Source organism: Pseudophryne corroboree, chromosome 3 (assembly GCF_028390025.1).
Source record: "Pseudophryne corroboree isolate aPseCor3 chromosome 3, aPseCor3.hap2, whole genome shotgun sequence".
In the NCBI taxonomy this organism is placed as follows: domain Eukaryota; kingdom Metazoa; phylum Chordata; class Amphibia; order Anura; family Myobatrachidae; genus Pseudophryne; species Pseudophryne corroboree.
In genome coordinates this window covers 404,066,332-404,078,311 of record NC_086446.1, presented here as the reverse complement: position 1 = coordinate 404,078,311, position 11,980 = coordinate 404,066,332, and the positions used below count along the sequence as shown (strand labels likewise).

General features: G+C 47.4%; 1 protein-coding gene across 1 annotated transcript; it reads left to right on the top strand.

The window, feature by feature from the left end:
• Window positions 1-860: 860 nt before the first annotated feature.
• On the top strand, window positions 861-10,155 carry SMIM19 (small integral membrane protein 19). The gene is made up of 4 exons (XM_063960146.1): window positions 861-968; window positions 1,400-1,551; window positions 8,024-8,148; window positions 9,852-10,155. The coding sequence occupies exons 2-4, from the start codon at window positions 1,418-1,420 to the stop codon at window positions 9,905-9,907; spliced, it is 315 nt and encodes a 104-aa protein (XP_063816216.1). The 5' UTR covers window positions 861-968; window positions 1,400-1,417; the 3' UTR covers window positions 9,908-10,155.
• Window positions 10,156-11,980: the final 1,825 nt, after the last annotated feature.

Here is an 11,980-nt window from a genome sequence, read left to right as displayed (position 1 = left end):
CACATATTGTATCAACTGTGCAGCACAGCCTATGGTCGATACATCTACAGATATCTGCGTATCTGGCTGTGTTTACTGCCCATACACACACCAGGGGCTGAAGTCACTGCTGGGTGGGCAAATTCAAATGCCCCCCTTTCCTGGTTAGTACTGAATCAGCTGCTTTATCGACACAACAGTGTTTCCGACGTCAAGTTCGCTAGGTGTGTACCCAGCGTTAAGGCCCTCACACATTAGTACGATTTAATGCATGATTTCAACGCATCGAATCGATAAATCAAACAAAATCTTGCAGTTATCTCTGCAGGTAAGATGTCATTCTCGTTAGCGATTTGGTGCAGATCGACGATCTATTGCACGATAAAGCGTACAATTTGCGTCACCGTTAACGAGATTGCATCGTTTGGGGGCCTTAACAGTACAGTTCAATTCACTGCCTCCCCCGATCTCCTTTTCTCTCTGAAGGAGTGAGGAGCACTGCTAACTTGTCGTGCAGCACGGTGTGGTATGGATGGTGGTACACCAATAGTGGTCGACTTAGACATTGTTGACCTAAGTGTGGTCGACCTGGAGACCGGATACCCAGGCAGCAGCCCCGCCGACTCTGTCTGCATATGAGAACAAGGCAGCTACTGTAGTGTGGTCCTCCCGTCTCACTGCCACAGATGCTGCTGGCGGCTGGCCGATGTTATAAATCATCGATGGTAAGTCATTTTATACTGTAAGCGCATACCATCGACTATTCTTGCCGTGATTCCCATCGATGGTAACCATTGGTAGGCATGCGACATAATAGTCGGACCAATCGAAGCGCCCTCCGCCGGGGCCAATAGGGAAGTATGTCTTATCGGAAGTTAGGACTAGTCAGGAAGCATTGCTGAGGCCATGTGACCACTCTCCCCGCCCCCTGTACTGTGTGTGTATGTTTGGGAGCAGCAGCAGTATCCGCGGCGCCTCCCGGGCACTCGGTAAGGCGGGGTTAGGCTGTGGGTGGAGGATTATGTTAAAAGTGAACCGGTGTAGAATACTAGTCACACGGGAGGAAGGGCTGTCCGTGGTGCCGTATTCCACCACTCCATGCGGCGCTGGTCATATCCTGGGTAGTGATGGAGGCTCTGTTCCCACACTCCTGCCTGATGTGCCGCCTGGCAGTGATGGGCTCAGTATTCCAGCCCATCACTGTACACTGGATAAAGCATAGCTAGTCTGGTTTAAGGTTTATTGTGATTGTGAATTAAGCATGCGCTTGCCATAGCTATTGCAGCACAGAAAGAGGCATGGTCTAAAAATTATGTCATCATCAATTAGTGACTCGCAATTCAAGCCTAATGGGTAAATTCTGCATGTTGTGTATTTCACTGTCACACTGTGTTCCTAGCTAAATATGTCCTTGCACTAGATTTTGCTTGCACAGGGCATGGCAGGTGGATATGGAGTGATGGCGGATGATGGTACCATTGACTACTCTGTGCACGAGGCCTGGAACGAAGCCACCAATGTCTATTTGATAGTGATTCTTGTGAGCTTTGGCCTCTTCATGTACGCTAGAAAGTGAGTTGCTTTCTTTTTAACATTAATAACATTTTGAATTTACAGGATTTGTAACTCATTTTTAGTTTTGATGGGTTTCTACAATGTGATTTTGCTACATCAGTCATGACCTATTGGGGGAAGTCCATTTGTTTTCAAAGTTGTGATAATTAATGGGTGTTTTGTTTTGGGTGAACTTTAATTATCGTGCTTATTGCACCCAATTAGGGTTTAGTTGTGTAAAGCGGCAAGCGGTTTGCACCAAGAAAAGTCCTATTTGGGTGCCTAAACAGCTGACTCTTGGCACATTTCAGCTAGCCACCTCCAGGGAAGAGCGAGCTGAAATGTGTCTGCAGTGGCTAACTGATGTCTGATCGGAGCAACAATTGAATCATCTGGACAGACGCACATACATTTATTTCTCTAACGTCCTAGTGGATGCTGGGGACTCCGTAAGGACCATGGGGAATAGCGGGCTCTGCAGGAGACTGGGCACTCTAAAGAAAGATTTAGTACTATCTGGTGTGCACTGGCTCCTCCCTCTATGCCCCTCCTCCAGACCCCAGTTAGAATCTGTGCCCGGCCAGAGCTGGGTGCTCCTAGTGGGCTCTCCTGAGCTTGCTAGAAAAGAAAGTATTTTGTCAGGTTTTTTATTTTCAGAGAGCTTCTGCTGGCAACAGACTCTCTGCTACGAGGGACTGAGGGGAGAGAAGCAAACCTACTCACGGCAGCTAGGTAGCGCTTCTTAGGCTACTGGACACCATTAGCTCCAGAGGGATCAAACACAGGTACCTAACCTTGATCGTCCGTTCCCGGAGCTGCGCCGCCGTCCCCCTCGCAGAGCCAGAAGAAGCAGGAAGACATCGAAATCGGCGGCTGAAGACTCCTGTCTTCACTTAAGGTAGCGCACAGCACTGCAGCTGTGCGCCATTGCTCCCACAGCACACCGCACACTCCAGTCACTGTAGGGTGCAGGGCGCAGGGGGGGGGCGCCCTGGGCAGCAATTAATTACCTTTTTGGCAAAAATAGACATATATACAGTCTGGGACTGTATATATGCCCGAGCCCCGCCATTTTTTACACATTAAAGCGGGACAGAAGCCCGCCGCTGAAGGGGCGGGGCCTTCTTCCTCAGCACACCAGCGCCATTTTCTCTTCACAGCTCCGCTGGAAGGACGCTCCCCAGGCTCTCCCCTGCAGTATACAGGTGCAATAGAGGGTAAAAAAGAGAGGGGGGCACATAAATTTAGGCGCAGAGATATATTTAACAGCAGCTACGGGGTAAACACTAAGGTACAGTGTAATCCCTGGGTTATATAGCGCTGGGGTGTGTGCTGGCATACTCTCTCCCTGTCTCCCCAAAAGCCTTTGTGGGGTCCTGTCCTCAGAGCATTCCCTGTGTGTGTGTGCTGTGTGTCGGTACGCCTGTGTCGACATGTTTGATGAGGAAGGATACGTGGAGGCAGAACAAGTGCAGCTGAGTGTGGTGACGGTGCCGACACCTGATTGGATGGATATGTGGAAGGTGTTATATGATAATGTAAACTCCTTGCATAACTGATTGGATAAAACTGTAACCTTGGGACAGTCAGGGTCTCAACCCGTGCCTGATCCTACAGCGCAGAGGCCGTCGGGGTCTCAAAAGCGCACACTATCCCAGATAGTTGACACAGTTGTCGACACAGAAGCTGACTCCAGTGTCGATGACGATGAGGCAAAGTTGCAGCCTAAAATGACTAAAGCCATCCGCTACATGATTGTAGCAATGAAGGATGTATTACACATTTCTGAGGAAAATCCTGTCCCTGACAAGAGGATTTATATGTATGGGGAGAAAAAGCATGAAGTGACTTTTCCTCCTTCACATGAATTAAATGAATTATGTGAAAAAGCTTGGGATTCCCCTGACAGGAAGGTAATAATTTCCAAGAGATTACTTATGGCGTCTCCTTTCCCGCCAACGGACAGGTTGCGCTGGGAATCCTCCCCTAGGGTAGACAAGGCGTTGACACGCTTGTCTAAGAAGGTGGCCCTGCCGTCGCAGGATACGGCCGCCCTAAAGGATCCTGCGGATAGAAAGCAGGAAGCTATCCTGAAGTCTGTTTATACACATTCTGGCACACTGCTGAGGCCGGCAATTGCTTCGGCCTGGATGTGTAGTGCGGTAGCTGCAGGGATGAATAGACGGTCTCTCGGACCTAGTTTCCACAGCTACGGCTGGGAAGTCAAATTTCTTGCCTTATGTCCCTCCACAGCCTAAGAAAGCACCGTATTACCAAATGCAGTCCTTTCGTTCTCAGAAGAGCAAGAAGGTCAGAGGTGCGTCCTTTCTTGCCAGAGGCAGGGGTAGAGGAAAAAAGCTGCACCATACAGCTAGTTCCCATGAACAAAAGTCTTCCCCGGTTTCCACTAAATCCACCGCATGACGCTGGGGCTCCACAGGCGGAGCCAGGAGCCGTGGGGGCGCGTCTCCGACATTTCAGCCACCAGTGGGTTCGCTCACAGGTGGATCCTTGGGCTATACAAGTTGTCTCTCAGGGATACAAGCTGGAATTCGAGGTGACACCCTCTCACCGTTACCTAAAATCGGCCTTACCAACTTCCCCCATGGAAAGGGAGATAGTGTTGGCGGCAATTCACAAACTTTTTCTCCAGCAGGTGGTGGTAGAGGTTCCCCCCCTTCAACGGGGAAGGGGCTACTATTCCACTATGTTTGTGGTACCGAAACCAGACGGTTCGGTCAGACCCATTTTAAATTTAAAATCCCTGAACATTTATCTGAAGAAATTCAAGTTCAAAATGGAATCGCTCAGAGCGGTCATTGCAAGCCTGGAAGAGGGGGATTTTATGGTGTCTCTGGACATCAAGGATGCTTACTTGCATGTCCCCATTTATCCGCCTCATCAGGAGTACCTCAGGTTTGTGGTACGGGACTGTCATTACCAATTCCAGACGTTGCCGTTTGGCCTGTCCACGGCACCGAGAGTTTTTACCAAGGTGATGGCGGAAATGATGGTGCTCCTTCGGAAGCAAGGGGTTACAATTATCCCATACTTGGACGATCTCCTCATAAAGGCGAGGTCCAGGGAGCAGTTGCTGATCAGTGTAGCACGCTCTCAGGAAGTGTTGCTTCAGCACGGCTGGATTCTGAACATTCCAAAGTCGCAGCTTATTCCTGCGACGCGTCTGCCCTTCCTGGGCATGATTCTGGACACAGACCAGAAGAAGGTGTTTCTCTCGGAGGAGAAGGCTCAGGAGCTCGTGACTCTAGTCAGAGACCTCCTAAAGCCAAAACAGGTGTCGGTGCATCACTGCACACGAGTCCTGGGAAAGATGGTGGCGTCATACGAAGCCATTCCCTTCGGCAGGTTCCATGCGAGGATCTTTCAGTGGGATCTGCTGGACAAGTGGTCCGGATCGCATCTTCAGATGCATCGGATGATCACCCTGTCCCCCAGGGCCAGGGTGTCTCTTCTGTGGTGGCTACAAGGTGCTCACCTCCTCGAGGGCCGCAGATTCGGCATACAGGACTGGGTCCTGGTGACCACGGATGCAAGCCTCCGAGGGTGGGGGGCAGTCACTCAAGGAAGAAACTTCCAAGGGCTGTGGTCAAGTCAGGAGACTTGTCTGCACATAAATATCCTGGAGCTACGGGCCATATACAACGCCCTGAGTCAAGCGGAGCCTCTGCTTCGAGACCAACCAGTGCTGATTCAGTCAGACAACATCACTGCAGTCGCTCATGTAAACCGCCAGGGCGGCACAAGAAGCAGGGTGGCAATGGCGGAAGCCACCAGGATTCTTCGTTGGGCGGAGAATCACGTGCAAGCACTGTCAGCAGTGTTCATTCCGGGAGTGGACAACTGGGAAGCAGACTTCCTCAGCAGACACGACCTCCACCCGAGAGAGTGGGGACTTCATCAAGAAGTCTTCACGCAGATTGTAAATCGATGGGAACTGCCACAGGTGGACATGATGGCGTCCCGCCTCAACAAAAAATTAAAGAGGTATTGCGCCAGGTCAAGGGACCCTCAGGCGATAGCTGTGGACGCACTGGTGACACCGTGGGTATTCCAGTCGGTCTATGTGTTTCCTCCTCTTCCTCTCATACCCAGGGTACTGAGAATCGTAAGAAAAAGAGGAGTGAGAACAATACTCATTGTTCTGGATTGGCCAAGAAGGACTTGGTACCCGGAACTACAAGAAATGATCTCAGAGGACCCATGGCCTCTGCCTCTCAGACAGGACCTGTTGCAACAGGGGCCCTGTCTGTTCCAAGACTTACCGCGGCTGCGTTTGACGGCATCGCGGTTGAACGCTGGATCCTAGCAGAAAAGGGCATTCCGGACGCAGTTATTCCTACGCTGATAAAGGCTAGGAAGGACGTGACTGCAAAACATTATCACCGTATATATGGCGAAAATATGTTGCTTGGTGTGAGGCCAGGAAGGCCCCTACAGAGGAATTCCAGCTGGGTCGATTCCTGCACTTCCTACAGTCAGGTGTGACTATGGGCCTAAAATTAGGGTCCATAAAGGTCCAGATTTCGGCCCTATCCATTTTCTTTCAAAAAGAACTGGCTTCACTGCCTGAGGTTCAGACGTTTGTTAAGGGAGTGCTGCATATTCAGCCTCCTTTTGTGCCACCAGTGGCACCTTGGGATCTTAACGTGGTCTTGGCTTTCCTGAAATCCCACTGGTTTGAGCCACTTAAGACAGTGGAGCTAAAGTATCTCACGTGGAAAGTGGTCATGCTGTTGGCCCTAGCCTCAGCTAGGCGTGTGTCAGAATTGGCGGCTTTGTCATGTAAAAGCCCCTATCTGGTTTTCCATATGGATAGGGCAGAATTGCGAACTCGTCCGCAGTTTCTGCCAAAGGTGGTGTCATCTTTTCATTTGAACCAACCCATTGTGGTTCCTGCGGCTACTCGTGACTTGGAGGATTCCAAGTTGCTTGATGTAGTCAGGGCTTTGAAGATCTATGTTGCCAGGACGGCTGGAGTCAGGAAAACTGACTCGCTGTTTATCCTGTATGCATCCAACAAGCTGGGTGCTCCTGCTTCAAAGCAAACCATTGCTCGCTGGATCTGTAACACGATTCAGCAGGCTCATTCTGCGGCTGGATTGCCGCATCTAAAATCAGTGAAAGCCCATTCCACAAGGAAGGTGGGCTCTTCTTGGGCGGCTGCCCGAGGGGTCTCGGCATTACAGCTTTGCCAAGCTGCTACTTGGTCGGGTTCAAACACATTTGCAAAGTTCTACAAGTTTGATACCCTGGCTGAGGAGGACCTGGTGTTTGCCCATTCGGTGCTGCAGAGTCATCCGCACTCTCCCGCCCGTTTGGGAGCTTTGGTATAATCCCCATGGTCCTTACGGAGTCCCCAGCATCCACTAGGACGTTAGAGAAAATAAGAATTTACTCACCGGTAATTCTATTTCTCGTAGTCCGTAGTGGATGCTGGGCGCCCTTCCCTAGTGCGGACTTTCTGCAATACGTGTATATAGTTATTGCTTAACAAAGGGGTTATGGTTATGTAACATCGGTTGAGTGATGCTCAGTTGTTCATACTGTTAACTGGGTAAGTTTATCACAAGTTGTACAGTGTGATTGGTGTGGCTGGTATGAGTCTTACCCTGGATTCCAAAATCCTTTCCTTGTAATGTCAGCTCTTCCGGGCACAGTTTCCCTAACTGAGGTCTAGAGGAGGGACACAGAGGGAGGAGCCAGTGCACACCAGATAGTACTAAATCTTTCTTTAGAGTGCCCAGTCTCCTGCGGAGCCCGCTATTCCCCATGGTCCTTACGGAGTCCCCAGCATCCACTACGGACTACGAGAAATAGAATTACCGGTGAGTAAATTCTTATTTTTTATTTTATTTCCCCTAATGTGAGCAGAGACGCTTGGAAATAAAAATTGCTATAAAAATAAAAAAAAAAACCCACAAAGAATAAACCCTATGTAGAATTGCTACTGCTTTAAGGTTAGACTTGACAAAATATGTATAAAAGGATTTGGTATTTAACAGAATGGTTCTGTATATTATGTCGACATGGTGTTAATGTTGATAAAACCATTTGTAAGCTATCCTTAACGCTAAACCTAACCCTAATGCTGATATTTACATTTTGTCCATATATGGTGCCTTTCGTCTATACTGACACTTTAACCATGACAACATCATAACTGTTGATATAGAGAATGTTGACTTCCTGACTGCATACCTAACGATATTAAAATGTTACATTCTTAATACAAATTTGTATTTGTGTAAATTATCATGGTTTTATATTTACAGTGTATGTATGTAGTGAAAGTAGGAACCAATGGTTTTAGAAAAGTAGGGATGGATGGACCTTTAATGTTTCAGATTACCAAGTGTCCTAGTATCTATTGTACAGTACTGGGGGTGTGCACAGGGGCCTTTGAGAACTCATGTGATGTAAATCAAGGAATACTTTTAAGAAAGTATTTTAAGATATATTTTAATTGCAGGAACAAACGGAAGATCATGCGGATTTTCACAGTGCCGCCAACCGTGGAAACTGCATCACAGCCTAATTTCTATGATGACATAAAGAAGATTCGCCTTCGTCAGCAGTTGGAAATGTATTATATTGGTAAGTATATTGCGCTTCTTAAATATTAACAAGCAGAAATACTCTTTGGTTCAGCATAATTTGTTTGGTTTGATTTCTCTAACTTTGAAAATTTGCAAACTCAGTAGATGCTGTCTTTAAATTTGGAATTGGTTTACTGACCTCACAGCTCTTTAAATAGTGGTTTTCATATGTACACATACTACTTGTGATAAATGCTTTTGCCTTATGTTTCTGCAGGACTTTTTGCTAAGAACTTTATCTACAAAGCAAAATTGCATTTGTTTTGTTGCCCTCAGATACAACCTTCTAGTCCTAATTGTTGGTTTAGTTTTCTAATAAGTTCAGACAAAGCTATCTCCATAATGTGTGATCTGTTATACACCGAGCAGAACAAGGATGAGGGGCTGAAGAAAACTCAATACGTAGAGATCACTGATCCCTGTGCAATATACTTTGTACTGGCAAGGGATCAGAGAGCTGCATCATTGGCATCTGTCTCAAAAGCTCTCCATTGGCATCATTTGGTTCAAGCTGAATCCATTGCACAGAATGCAGTGGCGGATCCAGGGGGAGCCTGATTGCACCCCTCCCGTAACTCTTCTTTGGTTGCAATCAGTTGTACAGCAACAGCACATCCTGCAGAGGGAGAGCTGCTGTGTGCTGGGTTGAGGAGGAGAAGGAAAGGCAGCTGATACTGCGCAGCAGTCTCTGCTCGCTCCCTGCCATGTGTGCCGCTGCGCTACTATGTACGTAGTGGACAGGACAAAGGTGTTCATGGTATAGAGGAGAGGCTGGCTGCAACAGTGAAAACGTTGCAGTGCATTCTCATAGCATGTAGGTGGTGCAGTTTTGCTGTATGTTAAAAATTCAGTCCATAAAAATGTTGTTATATTGGTATAAAGCAGTGGTGCTCCACTCCAGCCCCAAAGTACCACCAACACGTTCTGTCTGGTTTTTTTTAGTCATGCACAAATTAGTTTATCTATGTTGGCGGGTCAGTAATTATCCCATCTGCTTCCACAGACAGATACCATCAGAAAATAACATGAGAGTTGAGCTTAAGAACCACTGGTGTAGACAACTTGGTGGTCCAGTTTTGTCTTTAAACTATCTCGCTCTAGTATAACATTATGGGACGCTGTTCAGAAAGCAAAGTACAGTATTGTTGAATTGCATTAGACCTATTCACATTTCCTGTTGTATGGTGATATATAAGCAGCTTTCCATTCTCTTAAAAGGACAAATTGCACAAGAAAAAGAAAGACGACTTCTTTGTGGGCGCACTCTTTTGAAAATTATATACAATGTTTTAATGATAAAATATAAACTACTAGGGATTAGATTCATCTGACAATATACAGCTCTACTGCCAACCGCTTTTTAAATAATCGTTGCATGTGATGTCTGTTTGTTGTAGGGGATTAACTTTTTAATGGTTCTAATTAAAAGTTACGTTTTATATTTTATCATTAAAACATTGTATATCATTTTCAAAAGAGTGCACCCACAAAGAAGTCGTCTTTCTTTTTCTTGTGCAATAGGTCAACAGTAAGCAATTACTGACTTTAGTGTGCACCACCAGTTCAATCTACAACGGCAGTTTGCCGACATATTAAGAAATACTGGTAAATATAACCAACTCTTTATGATTAGACACTAGTATGGAATCAAACCTATGCTCTTAAAAGGACAAGTCAGAATCATTTTTTGTTTATTTTCAGCACGGAAACATGATCAACATAGTGAAAGTGACAGTGTTCAGCTCACTGTGGAGTGACCAGGGCATTATGGGGAGCAGATGATTAGAGACCAGCTATTACAGCAGTGGTTTGCCGACATCCAAGAAACTGGTGGCCCCAAACACCAGTTCCCGTTGTATTTCAACAGACTGATATGATGCAAAAAAGGACTATTATGTGTATATACAAGATATGAAATGTGTATGTACTGTACAAAATATGAAATATACAGTATCACTTTGCATTTCCTAGCACAAATTGATTAAAGTTCTTGCATCAACTTGGACATTATTTTATTATTATTATAGATTTATAACATTATTTCTCCTTCGTCCTAGAGGATGCTGGGGACTCCAAAAGGACCATGGGGTATAGATCGGATCCGCAGGAGACATGGGCACTTTAAGATTTTAATGGGCGTGAACTGGCTCCTCCCTCTATGCCCCTACTCCAGACCTCAGTTAGATTCTGTGCCCAGAGGAGACTGGGTGCACTCTAGGGGAGCTCTACTGAGTTTCTCTAAAAAGACTTTTGTTAGGTTTATTATTTTCAGGGAGCACTGCTGGCAACAGGCTCCCTACTTTGTGGGACTGAGGGGAGATAAGCAGACCTACTTCTGTGAGTTCAAAGGCTCTGCTTCTTAGGCTACTGGACACCATTAGCTCCAGAGGGTCTGATCACTTGGTACGCCTACCTGCTCGTTCCCGGAGCCGCGCCGCCGCCCCCCTCACAGAGCCTGAATCGAGAAGCCGGGTGTGTAATAGAAGCATGAAGACTTCAAAGGCGGCAGAAGACTTCAGATCTTCCTGAGGTACCGCGCTGCGCGCCATTGCTCCCACACACAAGCGGCTCTATATGGGTGCAGGGCGCAGGGAGGGCGCCCTGGGCAGCAATAAATCCTCTTTTTGGCACTGGCAAGAAGGTATACATTGCATAGGCAATGTATACAGACCCCCGCCAGTATAAATAAAAGCGGGAACGAAGCGCGCCGGGTAGGGGCGGGGCTTCCTCCTTCAGCTCTAACCAGCGCCATTTTCTCCACAGCTTGCTGCAGAGACGCTGCTCCTGGCCCTTCACTGCTGTACACAAGTAACAGGGTGCACAAAAGAAGGGGGGGGCACAAAATTTTGGTGTTGATTATTAATATAAAAGCGTTTACAGGTCTGGGGCATTGTTTAATTCCTTCAGACCGGTGAGGCGCTGGGTGTGAGCTGGCAAACTCCCTTTCTGTCTCTCTGAAGGACCTTACTGTGGGTCTGTCCCCTATAGCCCAGTGTGTTTGGGGGTGTCTGTACGCGTGTGTCGGCATGTCTGAGGTTGATGGCTTTTTCCAGGAGGAGGCTGAACAGAGTGTGGGAGTGACTCCGTCGGCACTGCTGATTGGGTAGATATGTGGAGTGTTTTAAATGCAAGTGTGGCTTTATTGCATAAGAGGTTAGACAAATCTGAGTCTCAGAACCTGGCATGGAGACAATCCATGGGTGATGTTTTGTCACAGTCTCAGGCCTCCTCGGGGTCGCAGAAACGTTCATTTACCCAGATAGCAGACAAGGATTCCGACTCCAGTGTCGACTATGATGATGCTAAGTTACATCCTAAGGTGGCAAAAAGTATTCAGTACATGATTGTGGCAACATATCACAGAAGACCCCTCTGTCCCTGACACAAGGGTCTGTATGTTTAAGGGAAAGAAACCTGAGGTAATGTTTCCTCCCTCTCATGAACTGAATTCTCTTTTTGAAAAAGCTTGGGAATCCCCTGACAAGAGACTGCAGAATCCCAGGAGGATTGCTATGGCGTATCCTTTCCCATCGCAGGATAGGTTACGGTGGGAATCCTCACCCACGGTGGACAAAGCTCTGGCGCGTTTGTCCAAGAAGGTGGCGCTACCGTCCCCTGACACGGCGGGCCTTAAGGATCCTGCGGATCGTAAGCAGGAAGCTACCTTAAAATCTGTTACTACGGGTACGCTGCTCAGGCCGGCCGTGGCGTCGGCATGGGTAAGTAGCGCTATTGAACGGTGGGCAGATAACTTGTCATCTTACATAGACACCCTGGATAGGGATAATGTGCTTTTGACGCTGGGTTATATCAGGGACGCGGCAAAATAT